General features: G+C 39.9%; 1 protein-coding gene across 1 annotated transcript in view; it reads left to right on the top strand.

The window, feature by feature from the left end:
- Positions 1–7,682: 7,682 nt before the first annotated feature.
- The window catches only part of KCNC2 (potassium voltage-gated channel subfamily C member 2), a 226,029-nt gene continuing 207,565 nt past the window's right edge, over positions 7,683–26,146 (top strand). The window contains exons 1-2 of the mRNA XM_081586798.1: positions 7,683–7,904; positions 9,059–9,734. Coding sequence (XP_081442924.1) covers positions 9,078–9,734 — 657 coding nt within the window. The 5' untranslated portion in view covers positions 7,683–7,904; positions 9,059–9,077. The remainder of the gene's footprint in view (positions 7,905–9,058; positions 9,735–26,146) is intronic.

Genomic DNA, 26,146 nt, shown 5'->3' with positions numbered 1-26,146 from the left:
TTCTCCTTTGCTTTTCGCTTCTCTTCTCTTCCCAGCTATCTGTAAGGCCTTCTCAGACAGCCATTTTGCTTTTTTGCATTTTTTGCATTTCTTTTCATGGGGATGGTCTTGATCCCTGTCTCCTGTACAATGTCACGAACCTCTGTCCATAGTTCATCAGGCACTCTGTCTATCAGATCTAGTCCCTTAAATCTATTTGTCACCTCTACTGTATACTCATAAGGGATTTGATCTAGGTCATACCTGAATGGACTAGTGGTTTTTCCTACTTTCTTCAATTTAATTCTGAATATGGCAATAAGGAGTTCATGATCTGAGCCACGGTCTGTTCCCGGTCTTGTTTTTGCTGACTGTATAGAGCTATTCCATCTTTGGCTGCAAAGAATATAATCATCTGGTTTCGGTGTTGACCATCTGGTGATGTCCACGTGTAGAGTCTTCTCTTGTGTTGTTGGAAGAGGGTGTTTGCTATGACCAGTGGGTTCTCTTGGCAAAACTCTATTAGCTTTTGCCCTGCTTCATAAGTATCTTTATTCTCTGAAAGACCATTTTGACTGCAACAAGCAGAATAGATTTTTTTTTTTTCTTGTATCAATGTTGAGGGCAGAGAACTCTGTTAAGGAGTTGTGGACTTTTTGGAGATAACACATATTGACTGCCTGGACAGTCAAGAATGGAAGGAAGTGAACAGACTTGCAAGCTATTTAGGAGAAAGAATTTTTTCAACCTGGTGACAGAGTTGATCTTGGATACAAGATGGAGAGAGATTGAGTCACGACTGTTCCGCAAGTTTTCACTTGGAGCGTTATCAGTATCACTCACAGATTTCAGGAGGGCGTTGGAAAAGCTGAACTGGAGATTGAAGACAATGGCTGATGAAGTTAATTCTAGAAATTCTATTTGCAATGCCTTTGGGACAAATTATTTATTTATTTTTGTTATCATCCTTGATTTTTTGTCTTTGCCTAAAAGGGAACAAAATAATTGAAATGACTACTAGTAAAAGCAGAAAGTATCGTCTTTAGGACTAGGGAAGAGTATATGAGTATTCTCTTGCTTTAATATTTCATTAATAAATTGTGTCACCCATCACAGTAAAGAAATGAAATCAACTAAAGATACTCTTAAATCTATTTAACTAAGAGTCCAAATTTAATTATGGCATAATTATGGCAATAAAATAGATTCAGGACTTTCAGAAAATACTGGACTTTTAACGATTATATATCTTACTATGGAGTTAAAAATTAATGTGGGTGTGTGTGTGCTTCTGAAAAAAATTTGAAAAGTATTTTATATCTTTTGGAAATAATTAACCGTGTGTTTTATTGTGGGATTTAAAATTTTCTCTGAGAGGCTATTTTATCATGCTAATTCATATTGGAGTTTTAAATTATTTTTCACTTCTATCCCCAAACTTACATGATATTCTATGTTACCCCTAGTTCCATTTCTTTAAAGAAATAAATAAATACAAATTGAAAAACAGGTTTCCACAGTATGGTTAAAGAATTTCAATAAGAACTCCTCCTTTGCCCTGACATTATTTTTACTTCCCTCAACTTCATTTGAAACCTGCTATAGTGATTTTTCAGAAGCTTGCTTTTCTACCTGTCTAGACATCTTTCTAAATAATAAAGCTAAAATGGTGTGCTTATATCTGCTTTAGTCTTATTGCAAGTCTCTTTAAGCTTTCCTCATTCTTTGAGCTCTTACTTTATTTTCTAGGGAAACCTATCAGATTATTTCCAACTTTTTGCAAAACAGTATTTGTGACTCATGATTTCCATTCTTCTCCTCTTGCATTAAAAAAATCCAAAGTCCTTTTTAAAAATCTTCTTTACTTTCTTATTTTGATTTCTGCTTTTTCTCACATGCTGTTTATTAAATAGAAGGGAGAGATATAGCTCTGAGATACTGTGATAATGACTATCACAGTATCTAAAACCTAAGGGTTTTCAATTATCTAAACAATTGGTATACATCAAATTTGGTATTTACTTTTTGTTATGTCTATCATCTTTTAATTCTGATTCAAATCATGGTTCTACATATATTCAAATCATAGCTCTACTATTTACTCTCTGAATGGAACACAGGTATTGAGATTAAATGCACATGTATTTGAATGGTACCAGCTGTGTCTTATTAGTTGTGTGATACTGGGAAACTTATTTTAAAATTCTCAGTCTCCTTATTAGTCAAATGCTGGTAAAATCATAGGTTGAGGATTAAATGAGTTACATCTAAAGCTCTTAGCCTTTAAAAAAAATCTTTTGGCCGTGCCACATGTGGGATCTCAGTTCCCCAACCAGGGATCTAACCCGTCCACCCTGCACTGGCAGTGCAGTCTTAACCACTGGACCAAGAGGGAAGTCCCTCTCTGCCTTTTATTTTGCTCTTAAGTACCTAAAAAAGTTTTGACTACTGCTGTCGCTAATAATTCCTTTTTTTTTTTTCGTCACTTTGACAATCCCTGACCTAATAAGAAGAAAATTAGTATTTCAATACTTGCTTCTTACACTTACTGTAATAATAATAAAATAATAATATAAGTATAATACCTACAGTTTGTTCTTAATAAATGTTAGTTCTCTTCTTGCTCCACTCCTCTCTAATATATTCTGCAGATGCAATATTTAGCTGATTCCTTGTTACATATTTATAAACACTCACTTCCATACAGCTTCCTATGGCCATTTCATAATGTGTAGGATGCTTTTAAAAACACAGATTTCTGACTGCAGAAACTGGTGTGCAGACCAAACCAACTGAAACAAAAACTCAGGGTGGAGCCTTGCATTTTAAAAGCCTTCTCAGGGGAGTCTGATGCACTTCAAAGCAAAGAACTCTCCAGTCTGGAGCTAGGCAGAAAATGTAAAGAGAGGGAATCTATAAGTGCATATAATGTAGTAGAGTAAGTCATACACATATGAAATAATTAGCAGGAGAAGGCAGGAAAGTACTAAAAATACAGTTTATAAAATTTTAATGAAACATCTTATCTTGCACCCATGACCTATTGAGGAACAAGGACAATAGGAAGTAAAGTGCACTTCATAGGTATCTGCCAATAATTTAACCCTTAATAGTAAAACAATCAGTCATACCAGGGGAAACTGCTGCATACTGACCCCCGTGTAAGTTAAAATTTCTCTTTCTTCAATCTAAATTCCTTTTCTTAGAACTCTTGCACACTAATTTTCTAGGCATATGACAAGCTCAAATTGGTTCAATATCTATGTTGTCATGCTGAGTATTTATGCAAAGCCTCTGACTCTTGATAACCAACAGAAATATGTATTTCTTACAAATCAAATGACCAAGTTGCAAAAGTAGTAATCCATGAATTCTTTGTATGTAGGTCTATCTTATTATAATTGTCACAAGTAACTATGTTGGGTAGTAGAAAGTGTACTGCATAAACTAAGTCATTAAAAGATGGTTAATACATATATTTTTGAATTAAGATAATTTGAGAAGCCTGCAGACATACTGCAAGGATTCTAGAGTTTTGGTTTCATTACATCTTTATGGTCTATTCGATATTTGAACTAGTTTTGACCTCTCTACAGAGTAGTGTGCTATAACAGTTAAGGGTCAGAACTGCCATCAAAAAACATGGGTTATGGTCTGCCCCTGCCAATTATCAACTAGGTGACTTTGGGATGAGACTTCTTCCTCATTTGACAATAAAAGTTACTATTCATAGATGCTTAAAATATGCTAGAAACATAAGCGTTTTAAAGGCCTTATGCCATTTAATCCCCAGAGTAACTATAGTGACATCTTTCTTATTCTATGGAAAGGGAAATTGAGGCTCAAGGAAATGAGTACTTTTTTCCAGGTCAGATACCTAGCAAGCAACACTCAGAAGATAAAACTTCATTTTACCTGTCTCCAAGGCCTGAGGAATTAACCACCATGAATTACTACCTTTCAAAAAATTATAGCTTGAGGAAAAATATATATTATATATTGCTGGGGTTTTTAAGAATTCACAATACATGATATAAAAGTTATTGTTAAGAGGGCAGGTAAGTAGGTTCATGTCCTTTAATTTTCAGATGAAGGGACCTTAGAGGATGAATCAGCTTGTATATCAAACCATTCCAAAACTTAATAGCCTCTATACATAGTTTTTTTCTTTAGCTCTTGATTCTGTGTGTTAGTACGTCTGGGACAGCTTTTCTGGACACATGCATAAGAGCAAGGCAGTTCTACCTCTGGAGATTAGCTGGCCATCCTCTAGGGGCAGAAATATGGTTTTAGCTATTGGTGGGGGGTACTTTATATCTTTTAGATGTTTATTTCTTTTAAATCCTTGCTCTATTATGTCCTCTTGCTTATTTTCTAGTACTATTTTTCTTTGCACCAAAGAGATGTGTGTGTTTGGAGTGGAGTGGGAGGACACTGGAATATATGTCTCTTTCCATCAAGCAGGTCAGCTAAGGCTTGTTGTCATAGCTCTAGGGTAAGGTTCTAAGAAAGAGAGAGAGCAGAAGCATGCAAGACCTTTTGAAGCCAAGGCGTTGAACTGGTACAAAATCACTTCCACTTTTTCTGTTGGCTAAAGCAAGATGCAAAGCCAGTATAGATTCAAGGGCTGAAGAAACAGACTTAGTGGGAGAAGATGTAAAATCACATTACAAAAGGGCATACCTAAAGGAAGGGATGGGAAAACGTAGCCATTTATTAAGGCTACTGCAGAGAAATTTTGCTTATGAACATGTTGCTTCCTTAAGTAAGTTTAATAATATTTAAATAATTGTCATATTGGATTTTAAAAGAGTTGATTTGTTCAAATGTTAAAATATGACAAGTATGCCATTCTGACAGTCACAATGCGGTTTCACGAGATCCACATTTCTAATGGTGATGTACTGCCAGTTTCTGTAGCCTTCTGTGATGCTGACGTAAGAGTACAAAGGAAGTAGCATTTCGGTTGCTTCTCTGCAAGAAGTAATGTCCACACAGTCCTTTGAATTCTTGTTCCACACAGACCAACACAGGAAGTCACAACTGTTTTTCCCCCTAGGTTTTCCATTAGCCACCTTTCAAAGATTTGCTTCCCATCTTCCACCTCCCACTTTTATGGGTCTTTTACAGCAGGATTAGTGGAGTTACTTAGCTGGGGGCAGGGGGAGGGCCGTTTCTATTCTCTCCTGTTGTACATGTGAAGCCTCGATATTTGTTCTAGGATTTTCCTCTCTTATATTGACCAAGAGGAGAAAAAATGAGACCGTATCTCACTCATTGTTTCATTTATCAGTTCACCATTGATAAGGGTGTCTTATCCTTTTATCTTCCCCTATTCTTGTTTTCAGATTTATCCAAAATCTCCTCTGTTTTCACAGCCATTCTTTTATGAATCACAAGAAAATTCTTCTAAAACATGATCCTTTTGCCAATGTGATTATTTCCAGAGAAGCTTATATAATCTCAGACTCAACTTGATTCATTAGGTCTTTGTCTTTTCCTTTCCCTCATGAGACCTCTGCATCATTTTCCTCCTTTCTTTTGGTTTCTGTATAGAGCCTTTATAATATAGCCTTAACATTATCAAGCTGAAGGTTTTCATTATTGATTCCTGCCATCTGTATGAGTTATATTTCTGGAAGTCTTGTAATTTAGCATAAATATTTTCTCTATTTAAATCAACAGGAGTAATTTATGTAAAGCATTTTGCACATAGTAAACTCTCAGTAAATGCTATCTATTATTATAAATGCTGCTGCTACTATACTTACTATTGCTAACTTATTTTAAAGCAAACCATATGCCTTTTTCTCCCTATTGAATTTATACTAAAGCTATATAAGGAACTATCTAGACAATATGAGAATGCATGTTAGAATTTGAATATAATTTTTCTTTGTAAATTTCTGACAACTGAATATACTGTAACTGTTATTTTAAGAAACGCCTCCATGACTTTGTAAAACTAGAATCATTACCTCAGTATTTAAGTGTTACATTTCTTTACATGTTAGTGAAACAAATTTATACTTTCACAAGGCTAGGTAGGTTATTATTACACATTTGCTGTCCTACTGTTAGTAAATTTCTGACAAATGCATACTTACCATATTTTCTTGCATTAGTTTCCTAGACGTCAGTGCCCTTCCAAAGACCTTTCTTCATTTGGTTTAGGTATTTATAGTCATAACAGGTAGGAATTTTCTTTAGTGAATTGTTTATAGTTAATTGCCTACCTTGTAGTCCTGTATATTGCTAAAACTTTTGCATTAGTAACTCACAACTCTTGCTCTTCCCATAGTGTCTATGTTAGTATCTGTTTTTCAGGCACTTCCTCCTGCATACAACCTGGTGTTTCACCTACTCCATGGACTTCAATTTCAATCCTATCAAACTATCTCCACGGACTATGGTCTCTCCCATCTTTTTCTTTCTAGAAACACACACACAATCACAGAAACACACCGTCTATTTGGTGGTAAGGTCTAATATGGGTTGAACTGTGTCTCAGACTTCCCCTCAAACCTCCCCCCAACCACCTTGGCCCCAAAAAAGAGATGTGGGACTCCTAGCCTCCAGTACCTCAGAGCGTCCCTTTCTTTGGGGTTAGGGTCTTTACAGACGTGATTAACTTAAAATGAAATCATGAAGGTGGGCCCTAATCCAATATGACTAGTGTTCAAAGGAGAAGTTTGTTCACAGAGACAGGCGTGTATAAAGGGAAAATGAGGTAGAGACAAAGGGAGAAGACAGCCATCTATAAACCAAGGAGAAAGGCTTGGAAGAGGTCTGTTCCTCATAGCCCTCAGAAGAAACCAACCCTGACAACACCTTAATTTGGAGCGTTGAGCTTCCAGAACTGGGGGATAATAAATTTCTGTTGTTTAAACAATCCAGTTCGTGGTATTCTATTATTGACAGCCCTAGCAAACTAATGCAGGGCCCAATACGATTTTTAGAAGGGAGAAACTGGCTAATGAGATCACTGCTTTGGTACTTGGATATCTGTAGTTTGTCTTTTTAGTTTCTGATAAACCTGAATTTTCACTTGCTAGAGACTTATGTTCCTGGAATAAACTTTTAAAACTTGTTTTGTTTTATATAACCATGATGTGGTGACTGGAGACCTACATTTGACTGAAAAGAGCAAGCCATAGCCATGGATAAGACGAGAGAGACCGGACTCACTCGTCACCTGTAAGTAGAGCCCGCTCCCTTTAGCTGCCATTAAGAAAAAAAAACAAAAAAACGCACTTGGTCTCAGATTTTCCCTCTCACTTGTTGGGAGGGGTGGGGTAGCGAGAAGAGAAAGGGTGTGGAGAGTGGGGTGTAAATAAGGCAGACAGACGCTCCAGAGAGGGCGGGGACAGAGTCTCCCTGAAGGAAAAGAGCTGAACCTGGTTGGTACAGCAGAGCATCCCCAGACCCACCCGCCACCCACCCGCCGCTCTGAGAGCTCCGGGCTCGGGCGCAGAGGCCGGAAGCGCGCGGCGCGGAGGGGCGGCTCCGGCCGCGGCCGCTCGGGGGGCGGGGGACCTGCAGCCCGAGTCGGGGCGGGTGGGCTCGCCTGCGGGCGTATGAGCCCCCCCGACTCGGGGTCGCGGAGCGCCGGAGGGGCCCGCCCCGCGCTGCATGGGCCGCCCAGACCCGCGCGATGGTGCCTCTGGGCGCCGAGGTCGGCGCGGGGCGCGCCCGCCGCTCGCGGAATGAGGGCGGGCGGCGCGGCGCGCGGCCGGCGGGCGCTGTCTCCGCGAGCCCGGCACCCGGGGAAGCGGCCCAACCACCTGCACCCGGAAAACGCCAACAAGTAGTTTCTCGTCGGCGCGGGGCGGCTAGGCTGGGCGTCGGGACTCGGTCGGGCTGCCCCGAGCACCTCGTCCTCTCGGACACCGGAGCAGCAGCACTTTGCTCTCGGTCTCCTTAAGGTATCCGGGGGCGGGAGGGCGAGGGGCGGGTTTGCCGGGAAGGACGTGCGGAGCCCGCGAGGCAGGCATCCCCGCTCCGTTCCGCTCCGGGTGCCCCGGGGAGAGGTGGCTGGGAGGTCGGAAACGGGGACACTGTCGCCAGGACTCCCAACTCGGGGGTGCAGGGGGTGTGCCTCCAGCAGCTTCCCTCGGGGACGCGCCCCACTCGCCCCTCCTAGGAAGCAGCCCCCGACTCTCCACCCGGGAGGCGTTTGTTTCTCTTGCGAAAGGGGGATGGGGTGGGATGCGTGGATCACTTCTCTCCAATATGGATTCTAGTTAGTCGTTTCCTTTTCCAAGTAATAATAATTTTCACAGCAATCATGTGAAAATAAAACTGAATCAGGAAATTAGGCAGAGGTCTCCTTGGTGAAAGGCACTAGCAGGGACGTTTGTTTTTGCTCCGACTTCAGCGTTCGGTCTATTTGTCTGGCCCGGGAGGCAGAGGAGAGGTGAACCGAGAACAGGTCGTGCAGAGGGCGCTCCCCGGGAGCCAGGGAGCGGCGGGCCGTCCAGAGTTCACCGAGGATAGGCGTTTGAGGGGGGCTCGCCGCCCAGTCCGGGGGTTTCTCACCCAGCACTGTCAAGTTGCCTGGGCACAGAGAACTCCTTGCCTAAGGGAACTGCCTCCCGGAGAGGGTAGGGGAGAAGCGGGTCTCAGTGTGAGGGAGGGAAGGGAGCGGGCTGGGGGAGAGGATGGGGCGGAGGAGGAAGACGCAGGAGGACCTCGGAGGGGAAAATGAGGGCTTTGGGGAGAGAGCGGGGGAGGTTTAGGGACTGGAAACGGGTTCAACTTGAGAGAAGGTGAGGGGTGAAAAGATGCAGGAGGCAGAGCTGAGGGAGAAAGGTGTGAGGCTGGGGGAGAGGGGTCGTGAAAGGTCAAGGAAGATTGGAACCGCTATCTCCTCAGTTCTCTAGAAACCTGGGAGAGGTTCAGTGATGCTTGAGGCGGGGACAGGGCTGGGTGTCGGACTTCTCCAGGGAGGCCTCTTGGCCCCTCGCCTCCCCGTCCACGCTGCATCTTCGGGCGCTGGGGCTGGGAGTGGGGGCGGGGGTCACAGCGCGGCTCCGCCAGCCGCGGTCTTTAACTTGGCGCTGTGTTCGCCTCCCCCCAGTCATGTCTGAGGCACAGAGATGGGCAAGATCGAGAGCAACGAGAGGGTGATCCTCAATGTCGGGGGCACCCGGCACGAAACCTACCGCAGCACCCTCAGGACCCTGCCCGGGACGCGCCTGGCCCTGCTCGCCGCCGCCGAGCCCCAGGGCGACCCGCTGCAGCCGCCGCCCCCGGCGCGCTCGCCGCCGCCGCGGCCGCCCCCGCGGTCCCCCGGGCCGGGCGGCTGCCTGGAGGGCGGCGCGCGCAACTGCAGCGCCCGCGGCGGCGACCCCGCCGGGGGCGGCCGCGAGTTTTTCTTCGACCGGCACCCGGGCGTCTTCGCGTACGTGCTCAACTACTACCGCACAGGCAAGCTGCACTGCCCGGCCGACGTGTGCGGGCCGCTCTTCGAGGAGGAGCTGGCCTTCTGGGGCATCGACGAGACCGACGTGGAGCCCTGCTGCTGGATGACCTACCGGCAGCACCGCGACGCCGAGGAGGCGCTCGACATCTTCGAGGCCCCCGACCTCCTCGGCGGCGACCCCGGCGACGACGAAGACCTGGCGGCCAAGAGGCTGGGCATCGAGGACGCCGCGGGCCTGGGCGGTCCCGACGGCAAGTCGGGCCGCTGGAGGAGGCTGCAGCCCCGAGTGTGGGCTCTCTTCGAGGACCCCTACTCGTCCAGAGCCGCCCGGGTAAGGCCAGAGGCGCCCCCTTGCCTGCTGCCGCAGCTTCTTCCAACCCCTTCCGAGACGTCCTGCTCTCTCCGCAGAGGGCATCGGGCAGGGGGCCGGGGTGTCTCGAATCGGGAGGCGGGGGGCCCGTCGCTCAGGGCAAACTCAGGGCCCCCCTCCCTTGCCCCCTTTCTACCCCCGTCCCCTCAACCTTCCCCTCCTCTCCTCCTCAACTCAAGCCCGAGGTTTACTGCCTCAGGTGGGACCAGAAGGGCAAATGTCCACTACTCTGGGCAAATCTGTTGGAACCTCGTGCTGAAATCGCTACCACGCTTTCTGCGGAATTTCTTTTTCTCTTCTATTCCACCCTTTTCTTGAGTTCCGAGGGTCCTCCAGGCCTCCCGATCATCAGGGTTTCATCTTTCCAGTGAGGTCTGACACGCCTGACTCACGCAGAGCAGTGGCCCCAGTTAGGGATCTAAGCGGAGGACAGTAGAGGGAGATGGAATGTATGTCTGTGGCTGGGCCGGGAGATGAACAGGTTCATCTTGGAAAGAGGACCTCCTGCATATCGTTTGGGTCTGTCTCCATCCAAGGGAGAGCAGTAGAGTCTGCTTGTCCCAGCCGGCTGACAGGAAAGCCCACCTGCACACTGAAGTTTGCAGTCTGTTGTCTTTCCCCCGGCTCTCTATGTTTTTCTTACAGGTTGCCGATTGCACACTTCGGTGATCCTCGTTCAGTGGGAGTCTCTAATTTAGACTGTAGGCAACTTTATTTTATTCTATAGATTTTGATCCCATACTCAATATTTCTTTTCAGTTTCTTGTTTGAGTGACAGTTTAAATTTAGTCTTTGATACACCGGATTGATTCTTCAAAATCCCAATGAAGAGATGATAAAAGTAACTAATAATGGTTTCTCTAATTTTAAAGGAAATAAAAGAAATATAAATAACCCCAAATTATGCAGTATGTGAATAGTTTTTAATTATATGTGAGAATGGAGTACTGTATTTAGTTAAATCTTTGCAACTGCATGTGCCTGGTTTGCTTCTGACACCCAGAAAAGATCCTCCTTGGGCAGAATGGGAATTCTCCTAGCTTGAGTTTGGCTCCATCCTCATTATTGTGTTCCTCTGCGTGTCAGAAGTCTCTGCATCTGAGACATTGTGCAGCTGTCTGATAGTATGTCAGAAGATGTGCTTCTGATACCACTTTAGAAGTCTGAGCATGTATTTTGTTGCAATTTGCAATTTAAAGCATTGCTACTTTATGGGATCTGTTATTTATATGCACACAAATTCTAGTATGTCCACATTCTCATATTTGAATATAGAATTATTAAGTTCAACTCTGAGATTTTCCTTTTAAGACCATTCTATGAATTCAGCAAGAGTTGGCATTCAGGAAAAAAAAAAAGTGCAGACTTATTTATTTATTTAAATTAAATCACAGACTCATGACCATTATCTCTGTTGTTTTGGATTCTAGCTGTGTGCCATAGTGCTCTTTCCAATTGGCGACTAAATCTGCATTTGTTTTCAGACTCATCATATAATTTTGTTATTTTATGTGGTATAAAAAAACAGGATGTTTTATTATATTTATTCATGATAATAAAATGCATTTTTTGTAGGCTAGGTTGCACAGGAAAAGCTTCAAGGCGTTCAATTTTTATTACTGCTATGGAATTTGATTCTATGAATTAATGGTCTAAGGGTAGCCCATTAACTTGAAAATAGTTTCTTAAAAATCTTACTAAGATTTTATTGTAATAATATTAAGAATTTGACCTGCATCCATTTTAGGTGAGGAAAAGAACACAGATAGATTAGAGATTAATTTAAGTTCAAAGAGCCATTAGAAACAGAATCAGCTGAGAATGAGAGACCTGGAAAATTTCGTTGAGGTCACCTCATGAGGAACTTGTAGTTTGTAGAGGAGGAAAATGAAGACTGCAGATGCTGTGATGGCCAAGGTCATAGAGCAAGTTATTAGCAAAGCCAAAATGATGCTGAAGGTCTCATGACACTCTCCCCATGCCCTTTCCACCATAACCACTGATTATAGCTGACTATCTGGCTTGTGAAATCTCTGCAGATAGTGTTGCTCTTGAGATTTAATGCAGCATAGGACAGTCCTTAGTCTTCTAACTTTGAAAGGTCATCTATGACATATGTGTGTGTGTATGTGTGTGTATATATATATATATACACACATGCATACATGTACATTTTTTCCAGGTCTTTGGCTGCACTACCCAACATTAGAGTGCAAATACGGGATTCCAGTTCTCTTAAAATGAACCCTGTTCTAACTTTCGATTTTTATTGACCAGTTTATATGTAATGTTTTTCCTTTTTTTTTTTTTTTTCAGATTGGCTAACATTTGTGAGACTTGTCTTCAGAAAAATCCCTTTTCAAATTATTAGAGGTTGCTTAAAAAAGAGTACTCAGAAGTCACCATTCTATTTAAATGTGGTTTAATTTTTTTTTTTATGGACACTTTTGGTTCAGATGATTGACTGACAATATTATCTGACTACTTTGATAAATAGAATTACATTGGGAGGTCACTGGATGAAATTATATTTTTCATGGACATGATTCTAGGAGACATAAAATCAATTATCAGGTGGTTTATTTCAGCTGTGGTCTTCCTGATGTCGTTCTTAATAGAAGTATTTAACTTTTATAAACCCTCTTACTTTTCATATTACATTAGTTCATCTTTTATTGATGTACTTGAGATGAACAATTTTAACTGTGCAAATTCTGTTTTCAATTTGTTATGCTTGTTTCATCATTGTCCTTATCCTTTCCCAGTATTGAGGAGAGTGACTTGATTATACAATAGATTTGTTTTACTTCTAACTTTTATAGTCTAAAGTGGCAGACTGAAACAGCAGTGATAGCAACTAGATAATTAATTGAATTTTACAACATTGTATTTTTGCCTTTCATTTTGGTTGGCATTTCCCCCTCCTCTGTTGTTCTTAATTTATGATGTAAATACATATTTGAGCAGTCTAAATTGTTCAGGTTAACTTGGTAAATAAGTTTATATTTTACATTTATGAATTATATCCTTAAAGTATATTAGAAATTTATAAAAATTTAAATATAAGTTGTCATGGAAACCTGTTGTGGAGAAAATGAGATCTGGAATGAAGAGTGGTTATCCTGTTGATGGCATTGAATGATATTTACAAATAGTAAAAAGCAAGGAAGCATAGATGTTTTTGTAAAAATGTTGTGTATTGTAGATTTCCAATTTAATATCTAAGTTTTAGAAGGAAATGAAGCTTGTATCTGCTTTTCTATGAAGACTTATAGTATCAATAGTAAGTGAACAGGTACCTGGCAGAAATTCTTTGATAGAACTTCTAGATGTTTTAGAAATTTAAAAAATAATATAAGGGAAAATACTAAAATAAAAATATTATAAATGATTTCTTCCCAATATTAAAGAGCTAAGAGCAGTTTTAAGCTTCTACTTCTCCCTCTTCTTTTCATGTAGTTTTGGAGGGACAGAGGGAAAGTGATTGAATTAGGTTCTGTTTTAAAGTGTGGCTTTTCCTTGGTGACATGTCTATCATTAATTATCTGATAGACTTTTTTTTTTTTACTTTCAAACAGGATTTTAGAAAAGGAAAACAAAGCAAAAAACTGCCATGGAACCATATTTAATATGTTGGCTTTTGGGTGGGGATCTAGATCACTTCATATATATTCTCCAAACCTTTATCCTATGTACCATTATACGCACATAATCCTGAATTATACATGGATTGTAATAGTGAATCCACCATTTTTATAATCTTGAAAATATTCACTCTATTAGCATTTTAAATGGTTTTATTTCCACAGAATTGCTAAAATATACTCCTTAAAACTAGTAAAATTTAAATTTGAAAATCTAGAATTCGATTCAGAATGGCATATATGTAATTTACTTTTTATGGGACATTTTTTCCTCTACCTCAAAGCACAAAACAGGAAAGGAATGATCTTCTAAATAAATATTTTCTAGGTTTAGATATAGCATTTAATTTTTAAAAATTGTAATATGTTAAGGACAATTTGAGTCATACATTAAGATTAAAGAAAGAAAACTTATATATATGGAATTTGAAAGATGGTAACGATAACCCTATATGCGAGACAGAATAAGAGACACAGATGCATAGAACAATTTTATGGACTCTGAGGGAGAAGGTGAGGGTGGGACGTTCTGGGAGAATAGCATTGAAACATGTATATTATCATATGTGAAACAGAACACCATTCCATGTTCGATGCATGAGACAAGGGCTCAGGGCCGGGGCAATGGGATGACCCAGAGGGATGGGATGGGGAGGGAGGTGGGTGGGGGGTCCAGGAAGGGGAACACATGTAAACCCATGGCTGATTCATGTCAATGTATGGCAAAAGCTATTACAATATTGTAAAGTAATTAGCCCCCAACTAAAATAAATAAATTTATAAAAAAAAAAAAGAAAGAAAACGTATTAATTCTTATTTTGTGAGCCTTGCTCCAGTTAAAAGAAATAATGGCCAAATAAAGCTTGTTTGTAAAATATTGTTGTTAATTATTAAAATTTTAGAATATTATTTAGTCAATTAATATTGTTTATGCAGTCATTGTGGACCAGAAACTATATAAGATACTAGGAGTGTGTGAGCAGATATAGTACTTTGCCTTCAGTAAGCTCACCATTCTATTTATAATAAAATATTTCCTAAAACATTATGTATTCAGTTAAAAGTGCAACAAAATAACAACAAGCAAAATTCCAGTGATACTAAAGATGTTTCCCTTAAAAAAAAAAACCCAAAACTCATGTGGAAATGTTACTTGAGATGTGCAGGAAACTACTGCATTCAGAAATGATGATCTCGGTAATATTCTGGTGGTCCACTGGTTAGGAGAGCCTGGGGCTCAATCCGTGATAGGGGAACTAAGATCCTGGAAGCTGTGGGGTGTGGCCAAAAAAAAAACTGAAACGATGTTTTTATGCTTTTGTTAGTCTTTATTTTATTATGAAAGTGTTAGGCTTTTTCAGCCTTGATTTTTCTGTTTTCAGAGTGATTTATAGGCTCTCTCTTTGCAATATTATTGAAGAGTATGAGACAAGCTGTACTTATACCAAAGAACTGAATTATTTGCAGAGCAAACAACTGAATTATTTACAGTGTGTTCGAGAGTCTTCATCCCTTCTATTTTAATTAAAAGCTTCTTGTTGTTTGTTCAGTCGCTAGGTTACGTCTTATTCTTTGCGACCCCAGGGACTGTAGCACGCCAGGCTCCTCTGTCCTTCACTATCTTCCAGAGTTTGCTCAGTTTCATTTCCTTTGAGTCAGTGATGCTATCTAACCATCTTTTTAATCTCACAATTAAAAGTTATGGCCAACCACATGACAATGCAAATCCAAACTTCAGACCCCTAAAAAGAGTCTGCGGTTGAGTATGGTGTGTTTGCATTTGCTATTTAAGCATCTAAGTCTCCCTTGACTTTTTCCAGGCCACTAATTATACAGTTCACAAATATATTTAATTTTGCTCATATATTCTGAACATTGGATAATATTAGAGAGTGCCTCATTCAACACATAATTTAAAAAACCAAGTAACTTTAGTAGAATTGTATTTTTGGTAGTGTATTTGACCCCAGACTAGGTGCCCTAATCCGTTGCTGGGGCATTATCGTGCCAAAGGTGAATAGTTGGACCGTTTATGTGTGGGTTTTTTTCCTTCTGTTATATTTTCTCAAGAGCTCATTTGTAGACTCGAATTGACAAAACTAAATGAGAGTCTGAGAAATTTTTCTTCTCTGTCAAGAAGCTTATTTTCAAAGCAACTGAAATGAGGAAATGTGTAGGTTTATAAAAAATGCAAGTCAACCTTTCCCATTTAGAACTATGTATCATTACTATTTATTTTAACTACTTCAAATAAAGTAAATGCAGTTTTCAGATCTCATTTTTATTTTCAAATTCTGAATCATTTACCCTTTTTTATTATGGCAACCTTTAAAAATGTCTCTGAATGAAATAGTAAAGAGCACTAAAGGACTGATATAGTATAAACACAGATCTCTATAAGGAAATATGTAATGGCAAGATAATCTAAACTAAAACCATCAGTAGATTATATAAACTTGATCCAGTTCTTTTTGAAGTATGAGGAGCTTTTCTTTTGGAAAAACAGTCAAGATTTTTTTATGACAGGATAGTTTTGCCTTTTGCTTTTCTTATAGTTTGAAGGGTGGTGATTAATTTTAATACTGTGTAGTCAATATTTTCACAGAAAGTGACTAAACTGTGTGTGTTGGGAGGAGAAGAGAGTAGAAGTAGAGAAAACATGGAAAGAGCATTGGAAAAATGCCTGAGTTGGAATCCATGAGTCCTAGGCACTAACTCTGATTTCACAGCTAGCTGTGTGACCTTTGAGAATTTACTTTGTCTTTCTAATTCTTGATTTCCTTTGGCTTTATTTTGAAAGAAAAAAAATGGGGATGACACATTGGACTAGATAAGTATTCAAACTTCTTTCCAGCTCCAAGATTTTGAAGTTTAGAGGAAAAAATAAGGATACTGACTGCTAAAAATCCCTGAGTAGGGGAAAGAGCATGTCTGCACTCATTTTGATTGTCCTCTAGGGACCATCACACTAATAAGGTAAACTAGTATGGATTTCTTTTGGGTTTTTTTTGGATTTTAACTTTCTGCCCTTTTCTTTTCCTACAGCTGTTGGGTAGCTGCAGCTCTGGTTACCATAGAAACAGGTTGGCTCCTAGCTTCCTGTTTCCATTGAAAACAGCTTTCTTTCAACCACATATTGATCTCAGGAAATCATTTTGCTGTGGCTCTGTCATGAAACCCATAAAGATGATCAGCTCTGTCATTTCTAAGTCTAAGATTCAGTGCAGGTGTATACCCATCCACCCACAAGGGTAACTGATTAGGTAATCTCAGTTTTATTTTCATTTGAAAAGTGCCTTGTCAAAGACACCAGCCTTTTCCCCTTTCCATATCTTATACAGAAGGGAAAGTCTTATTCACTTGAGGATTTACAGATATGCCTAACACATTTAAGTGTTTACAAAATAGTGTCAAATTATTCAGTTCTAATCTTTTTCATAACTCATTCAATCAGGATAAGCATAGAGAATAGTATGCTGTCTAGCACACGTTGTAAGTTTGTGTTTTAATGTACTCACTAATGAATATTTCAAGAGAAAAATATATATGTATTATATAGTGCACCCTATTTCTCTTTTGAGAAAAAATAGTTTTTCTATTTCAGCCTATACATATTTACATAAAATATATTCACTATCATAATGTAGATACATAATCCATGTTTGCATATATTTATAAAATGTTTATATGCATAAGTGAAGGAAGAAACTCGTGGGAATATGGCTTAAAGTTTTGATTGAGAATATTTGTGTGTGAGCATATGTTTATTATATATTACATGGTATATAATCTTTGAATGTGGCCTCCCTGATGGCTCAGTGGTAAAGAATCCACCTGCCAATGCAGATGCAGGTTCCATCCCTGGGTTGGGAAGATCCCCTGGAGGAGGAAATGGCAACCCACTCCAGTATTCTTGCCTGGGAAATCCCATGGACAGAGGAGCCTGGCAGGGCTACAGTCCATGGAGTTGCAAAGTCAGACACGACTGAGCGTGCACACCACCACACCATCTTTCAATGACACTGGTATGTATAACAGACTTCTGTTGTTCATGAGACTTAGAATGGGAAGGAAACTGGTGATGGAAGGAAACTGGTCATTGTGTCAGGAAACCTGAAACAGTGGACCTTAAATCACAAAAAAAGCAGCTGGCTTGTTCATAGCCATGGCTAGTTAGTCACAGTAGCAGGGTTAGAATTTAGACCTTCTAACTCCCGGCACTCTTCCCATTCCATCTTGATCTCTTAGTCTGGATTGGGTTTAATATCAGGTGCACAGATTTTAGCTTTCGGAAAGTAGCAAGCCTGTTAGAAATAGTTGGGGTAGGGTCTGTCCTCTTCAATGTCCTATTGTTCAATAATAGCAGGGAAATTGTCACCATCTTATTATTCTATTTCCAGATACCCTCCAGATGCATCCTTCCATTGCTGCCTTCTCTACCAGTTCTACATCTTAATGTTCTACTACCTTTGAAACATCAAAACTAATCTGCCTGTTTTTTCACTTAACCTTCTATTTTATCCCTTTATCCTTGTGTGTGTGTCTTTTGTAATATGTTTTTCTACTTTCGTTGGCTTTATTGCCTTTGGAATTTTTAAATGCAACCCTCGTTCAACCTACTGGTGATGGTTAATGTTTTATGAAACATTCTCTTCTCACATGTAACTAACTAGATCATGGTTGGGTTTCAGTTCAGTCACTCAGTCGTGTCAGAATCTTTGTGACCCCATGGACTGCAGCACTCCAGACTTCCCTGTCCATCACCAACACCTGGAGCTTACTCAAACTCATGTCCATCGAGTCAGTGATGCCATGTAACTATCTCATCCTCTGTCATCCTCTTCTCCTCCTGCCTTCAGTCTTTCCCAGCATCAAGGTCTTTTCCAGTGAGTCAGTTCTTCGCACCAGGTGGCCAAAATATTGGAGTTTCAGCTTCAGCATCAGTCCTTCCAATGAATATTCAGGACTGATTTCCTTTAGGATGGACTAGTTGAATCTCCTTGCTGTCCACGGGACTCTCAAAAGTTTTCTCCAACACCACAGTTCAAAAGCATCAACTCTTCGGTGCTCAGCTTTCTTTATAGTCCAACTCTCACATCCATACATGACTACTGGAAAAGCCATAGCTTTGACTAGATGGACCTTTGTTGGCAAAGTAATGTCTCTGCTTTTTAATATGCTGTCTAGGTTGATCATCACTTTCCTTCCAAGGAGCAAGTGTCTTTTAATTTCATGGCTGCAGTGATTTTGGAGCCCAAAATTTTTTTTGGGTTTACACAGGGATAACTGGTATATTAGAGTGAAGATGGTTGGAGCTGTTTTTAAGATCTAAAATGAGATTTATGTTTTTGTGAGGTCAGTAAATACAAGACTAAAAAACTTTCCTTCAAGCTTCTTTATTTTTTTTTTAAGCTGCTTTAGTAGATAGTTAGCCAAAGGTAGTGCTTCCTTCCCTATTGGTGGAATGTAAAGCAGCCTTATAATTTTGTGTGTGTTTGAGAGAAGGCATTTTATAGGAGCCAAACAGAAGAAGGCATTTTATAGGAGTCAAACAGAAGAAGGCGTTTTATAGGAGTCAAACAGAAGAAGTTGCTGGTAGTATTGGGGAAAAAAGTACTCCATAATCGCTATGGTTACTTGAGTGACCTTTTCTTCTGAAAGCTCCTAATGATAGAGACATCCGTGTAACCTGACATTTCCTCAGTGTTCATGTATTAAGAAAACCCTATGCAGACACCTCAGTGTCTGAATTTTCTGTTTGAAGACACTAGTGGATTTTCTATCAGAACTTAGAGCTTTGCCATTCTTTCTGCATCTGACAACGTTGTTGATATCTTTAAAAATTGGAGCAAAAGTTAAGACAGCCCTTCTTGGCAAATGTTCTGTGATTTAGTCTCAGCAGTGGAAGATGTTCTCCTTTGCGTTGTCTCCATGGAGAAAGTCTCAGTGATGAAAATATGCCCCCTTTTGGCCACAGATATTCTCTTCCTTTACGCCAAAACTGTCCAGAATTTTTAAGTCATTCATTAAATGATAAAATGCAAAAACTTTTTTATATACAGTGATCCTAAATGATATTGTCAAGATATCCAAACGATACTATTCTAAACTTAAGACAACATGTTTATGTAAAATCTATTTTGATGAATATAGGGAGCCTGGCGGGCAATAATCCATGGGATTGCAAAAAGTCAGACACGACTGAGCAACTATCACTTTCACTTTTCAGTTATTCCTAGAGCAGTTTGTCTGATTGGGTTCAATGAAAGGGCCAAAGATTATTCACAATTTCTGTAAATTTTGTGTCTTGTTTGTAAATTTTACTACATAAATTCAGATATGGGGTTGCTTATTTTTTTGTTTATTGATTGAGGATAAAATGCCATTTTCTTAAAGTGAATATTATATAATAACTGTATTAGAAACAACGACAAAGTAATGGCATTGGAAACAATGGCAAAAGGAAGCTTCCTTACTAGACTAATTTGGATAAAATCAATATTTAGGAAAGCAGAACAATACATCATTGCAGTTTAATTTATTCTTTCAATTGTCCTGCGTCCCTCTTGAGGTGAACAGTGAGAGGGCAATTATGAAAATTATCATAATATTCTTAGTGAGACCCATCTTTCATATATAAATTGAATAGGAAATGGATAGAACAGAGGTTTAGCTAGCTCTTTTTGTACCAACAAGTTCTAAAGTACCAAGTAGCCTTTTTTTTTTAAGCTACAACTTTACTATCAGGTCTGAGTGAGCTATCAGGGTTACATAAAATAATTAGTGGGTACATCAAAGTTGAACAAGCATCATATTTGTATCATGATGGAGAAGCATTTGTGAACTTATACTTAATTCCCAGGTTCAAAATGGTGTTCACTGTGCTTTGATATTTAGAGTACAATGTTAGAGATATAAATGTAAGAGATATAAAATTCATGCCAAGCAATGAAATCAAATGTATTTTAATGCACTAATAGGCTTCAATGACATTCAAGATAGATTAGTCTCAATTCAAAAACAGGGTTCTTTAATTGTTCCACTTTCTTATGAGAGTCCACTGCTCAGTTTTTAGTTGTAATATGTGCATACTATCAGTTTTTTAGTTTTTTAAAATTTAGTGATTGTTTTCAGTACCTATTCATTTTTCTATTTGTGTATTAATCATTGATTTAACTCATCTCAAATTTCTCTATCTTTAGTTTTGAGTACTTGACTGTACTTCACTGCACAGTTTCTTTGTTAGCAGCCTTTTGTGTTTCCTCTACCTTGGCTTGCATTGCTTTAGTTCAGTTCAGTCGCTCAGTTGTGTCCGACTCTTTGTGACCCTATGGACTGCAGCACTCCAGGCTTCCCTGTCCATCACCAACTCCTGGAGCTTACTCAAACTGATGTCCGTTGAGTCAGTGATGCCATCCATGAGTCAGTTCTTCACATCAGGAGGCCAAAGTATTGGAGCTTCAGCTTCAGCATCAGTCCTTCCAATGAATATTCAGGACTGATTGCATTGCTTGGTTGATGAAATAATGTGCTAGGTATTAGTACATGTCTCTCAATTAAACAAACTGGAGGAGAACCAAGCCTCCAAGATGAAAGTTGTCAAATGCTTTTGAATCTCTCTGCTGACAGTTTTGGGTTTAAGTATTGGCCAAAACTGGGTTAGTATAGAGAATGTAAGGGTTAAAATTTGTCGTTTACCTTCAAGACACTTGTATTCTATTGGAAAAGAACAACTGTCAGTCCATGGTTACAATATAATGCATTAAAACTATAATAGAGATATTGGCATACTGTGGACACACAGATTTGGGAGGGACCCACTCTCTTATAAAGAGGAGATGAGATTTTAATAGTTAACATGCAAGAGATGTGTTTTCCAGCAGTCAAGGATTAGGTGAACAGAGCAGTGTGCAAACATGGGAGCTTGACACAGAGTACTATGCCATATAATAAAGGGTGACGGAGGAGCCTGGTAGACTGCAGTCCATGGGGTCACTAAGAGTCGGACATGACTGAGCGACTTCACTTTCACTTTTCCCTTTCATGCATTGGAGAAGGAAATGGCAACCCACTCCAGTGTTCTTGCCTGGAGAATCCCAGGGACGGGGGAGCCTGGTGGCTGCCGTCTATGGGGTTGCACAGAATCAGACACGACTGCAGCGACTTAGCAGCAGCAGCAGCAGCAATAAAAGGACCAGAATGAGGAGAACAAGTTTGAAAGGAAGAGAGGGGCTCTGGTTTTGTAACTGAGATTTTTCTGATGAGATGGATATTTAGTCCAGGGCAGGAATGTTTTCTCAATGTATTTGAAAATAGTGGTTCTAACCACTTAGATAGTGGTTCTAAAACTTAGATGTGCCTAGGAATAACTTGAGATGATGACTAGAATTTTGACTTCCCACGTCTCACTCCAATAGGATTTGGATAGGATTCAGGTGAGATGAACATCTTTGGCATTGTAGTTGGCTGCTGACCCAGTTCATGTCAGTACTGTGATGTGACTGCTGCCAAAGCAAATGCAATTTAACATTGAAATAGGGTAATGATCATGCTTGAACCAGTGTTTCCCGAAGTGTGTTTTCTAGATCTATAGCAATCCAGAATGTTAACAGGTGTTGCCCTCAAGAGACTTCCATAGACAGATGAATTCAGAAACTAATTTAAAATAAAAATTTTTAACTAGATTTTTATTTTTCAATCTGTCATCGTCTTCTTCTTCTTGATATCATTTTTACTACATCTCCTTTTCAGGGCAGAGAGTTAAAATACTAGCTGACAGCTGGTTTTGAGACAGGAGTGAATTAATGTGAAAGACTGAACTCAGTTCACTGAGTTTGAATCCTGACTGTACCACTTGCCTGCTGTATCACTTTCACAATGTCGCTTCTTTAAGCTTCCCTCTTTTCATCTGAACTGGGAAGATATAATTGTATTTGACTCAAAGAATTGTTATGAGGGTGGATTGTGCATATTCATGTTCAGAAGCCAGCGTGGTGTCTAGTTATCTCAATTTTAGCTGTATCATTATTACTGTTATCATCATCATCACAATTGTCACTATTCCTTATGCCAAGCATTGGTTATTTGAGAGGGATTGTGTAGTTGCATAGAGTACCTTAAGGGAACATTCTAGCATTTAGATTGTTCATAAAAAAGTAAGTTGTCTATCGCTGAGATTTTTTCATGTATGAATATTGGCTAGCTATCTGGGAAATTATAGGAATAATTCTATTCCACATGAATAAATGGTAATTAATTAGAACAATATCTAACATGTATATATCCTATACGAAACATTTTACCAGTAGTAAGATAATAGTATATTTCCTGTCTTTAAGCAGTTGTCGTGTCCTGGAAGAGAACAACAGAAAGGAAATGAAAGTGCAATGTCAGGAGAGCTCCAGTAGAAGTTACTGTGGTCTTGCCAAGGTTGGGAAAAACCTTCCTGGAAGAAATATACCTCTCTTGGAACCAGAGGCTGAAGAGGAGATAGCCAGACTTTTTAAAGAGAAGAGTTGAAATAAAATCCTAAAAGAGAAAGAAGGCAAGGCCTGTGCAAGACACTGTAAATAATTTGGGACAGCCCCAGCCTTGGGTAAGGGGTATGAAGGTGTTGCCAGAAACAAGTTGAGGTTGGATCCAAAGCCTTGGCAAGCTCTGTTGAGAAGGTCTGGTCTTTCTGTGGTACTAGAGAGCTTTGGAAGGATTTTAAGCAGAGCAATGGCATGCATCTCTGTAATTGGGACTATTATTCTGAAATATTTATACTTGAAGACAGGATTGGGCTGGGGAAAATGAGGGCAAGTTTGTCACAAGAGCTAGAGTTTAGCATGTGAGTGCAGTAATCCAGGTATGAGATACTAAAAAGTGAAAGTGTTAGTGACTGAGTTATGTCTGACTCTTTGCGACACCATGGACTATAGCCCTCCAGGCTCCTCTGTCCATGGGATTCTCCAGGCAAGAGTACTGGAAAAGATACTTGCCATTTCATCCTCCCGGGTATCTTCCTGACCCAGGGATTGAACCCAGGTCTCCTGCATTACAGGCAGATTCTTTACCATCTGAGCCAACAGCTCAAGAGATACTGGTGATCTCAATTAAAACAGTGGCCAGAGGGATGAAGTGAAATGAAGACAATTAAAGTGGAACTGTTTATTAATTAGGTGCCGTTTGAGTAAGGCAGAGAGAGAAGTCAAGAATGTCTCCCTAGCTTCTGTTTGCCCAGTGGGACAAGACAACCTTTATGACTTTTTTCTAATTCAAGAGTCAGTGGTTATATGATTTGAGAAATCAGTAGTTATTCTTTTATGGATTTAACACTGTAGTATTTTGTATTATGTTCTGTGATTTTTCTTTTATATTTCAGTACTAATTACTCAGTTATTACTAGCTATTTCATAGATTTTTTGTTGTGAAATTAGATGCAGAGTATGCCCCTTAAAATTTTTGGTTGCAGTAATTCACCACCATAAAAGATGGTGAGGAATAAGTCCTCTCTAAAAGAAATGTCAGCTTTGTATTGCTATATATTATTTTGGTTTCATGCCCAAGAAAATAATATCAATTTTTGCATAATTTTTGTCACATGTAACTGACTCATTCAATATAGTAGTTCATGTAGATTCCAAAGCTAGAACTTAAATTGAACTGGGGATTTAAAAGTAGCAATAAGATTCTGTGGCTCTATGGAAAGTTGTTTTAAATAAATATTTCCTCAAGGTAAAGTCCAGAAAGGAGCAAAGGCAGTGAGGAAGAAAAACAAAAATGGGAACAGGCACCAAAGGAATTAAACTGGGAAGAATGTGGTGAGTTCAGATCCAAGGCAGAGTAGCTCCTTCTAAAGCATTAATGTCCCATGCCATTTTCTTGCTTACAAGCCTGTTATCCTTTTCCAGTAGCTACATATTAAAATGTATTTTTCTTAGCCTGGCTCTCCAGAATCTGCCCATCATCTACAAATGCAGTAACAGCTCTCACAACTCTACTGCTCAGACAGCATGCTTTGCCATTCCTGAGTGTAAGAGATGTGTTCACAATGTTCTGCATTTTTGTACACTGTTCTCACAGCCTGTACTCTCTCCTCCTTGGTTTTACATGTTGATTCAATCATCTTTCAATAGTCTGTAAAATGATCAAGTCTTACTTGGCACCTTCTAAACTCTTTCAAAAGCAGTTTGTTTTCTCCTCTGAGTTTCTATATCACTTTGTAGCTATAGTTTTGTAGCATTTAACTGGCTGTATTAGTTGCCCTGAGCTGTTGTAGCTAACTACCACAAACTTGATGACTTGAAACAACAGAATTTATTCTCTTATGGCTCTGCAGGCTAATGGTCTGAAATCCTGGTCTCAGCAGAATTGTTGCTTCTGGGGCTTTGAGGGAAAAGTCTGCTGGCGGTTCTTCTGTGCTCCTCAGTTTGTAGGTGTGTCACTCCAGGCTCTGCCACCATTTTGACAAGGTAATCGTCCTGGTCTCTCAGGTGTCTCTTCTTAAAAGACACCAGTTTTGGGGTTATATCCCACAGTAATCCAGTATGACCGCATGTTAATTTAAATAAATTGAGTAAATTAAATAAATTAAGATATCGTCATACTGGATTACTATGGGCTATGCTTAAATCACCTCTACAAAGAGGTCACAAAATAAGGTCACATTCTGAGGTTTGAGGTGAACATGCGTTTTGAGGACATACCATTTAACCCAAGATGCTAACTTGTCCATTTGGGCAACAATTTCCTAGTATCCGATAAATCTTTTATTGCCTGATTTCTCCTTTGCCATTTTGGTATGTTCTTACTTAATGGATACAATGTCTTCAAGAATCTTTATGAAGATACTAGTTAGATAAGTTTCAAAGTACTATTTCATTTCTGGTGTTAACTCTGGGTTCCTCTGTAGATTTTTTTCTATTCTTTCACTTTTATCCCTTTTTACAGTATTTATTTTCTTCAGGTATCTTTTCCTTTTAAAGAAGATGGTAGTGATTGTAGTGTTATGTGAGTTGACAGGCAAGATTGTGCAGAAAAAAGAATTCCCTTCAGGGTGGATAGGGAGGAACAGGTTGGGTAAATTAGGGACCCTCTGAGGGCCCAAGAAAGGAATCTGTATTTGGGGAAAGAAATTTAATGAATTTTGATTAATGCAGAGTGACCGTTCTTCTTTTTCTCCATCCACTTTGAGTAAACATGAGGTACTAAGAAATTTACATTACTGTTCTCTGTCACAGCGTGCCTAATTAGAAACTGTCTTCTGTTGATTCTCTAGGTAATTTAGAGAGCTGTTCTTTTTTTAAAGAACGTTTGCTTACTCATTTTTGGCTGTGCTGTGTCTTAATTGCTGTGTGTCGTCTTTTTCTTTGTTTTCCCTCTAGTTGCAATGCATGGGGGCTCCTCTGTTGCTGTGCAGGGGCTTCCCGCTGCAGGGGCTTTATGTGTTTCAGAGCATGATCTCTAGGCACATGGGCTTCAGTAGCTTCTCCCATGCTCTAGGAGAGTGGGCTCAGTAGTTGTGGCACACCAGCTCAGCTGCCCTGTGGTATGTGGGTCTTCCTGGACCAGGGATTGAACCTGTGTTCCCTGCATTGGCCGGTGGGCTTGCAACCATGGGACCACCTGGGAAGCCCCCTAAAGAACTATTCTTGCTGGCTATATCCTGAGGGAAAATTCTTTAGGAGCCACTAAAGGAAGTCAGGGTCTTTCAAACAGTTGTCCTATAGTCGACTCCTTGTCCTA

Source organism: Giraffa tippelskirchi, chromosome 4 (genome assembly GCF_054371585.1).
Source record: "Giraffa tippelskirchi isolate mGirTip1 chromosome 4, T2T-mGirTip1v1.2.pri, whole genome shotgun sequence".
NCBI classification, from domain to species: domain Eukaryota; kingdom Metazoa; phylum Chordata; class Mammalia; order Artiodactyla; family Giraffidae; genus Giraffa; species Giraffa tippelskirchi.
This window is presented reverse-complemented; position numbering and strand designations above follow the sequence as displayed.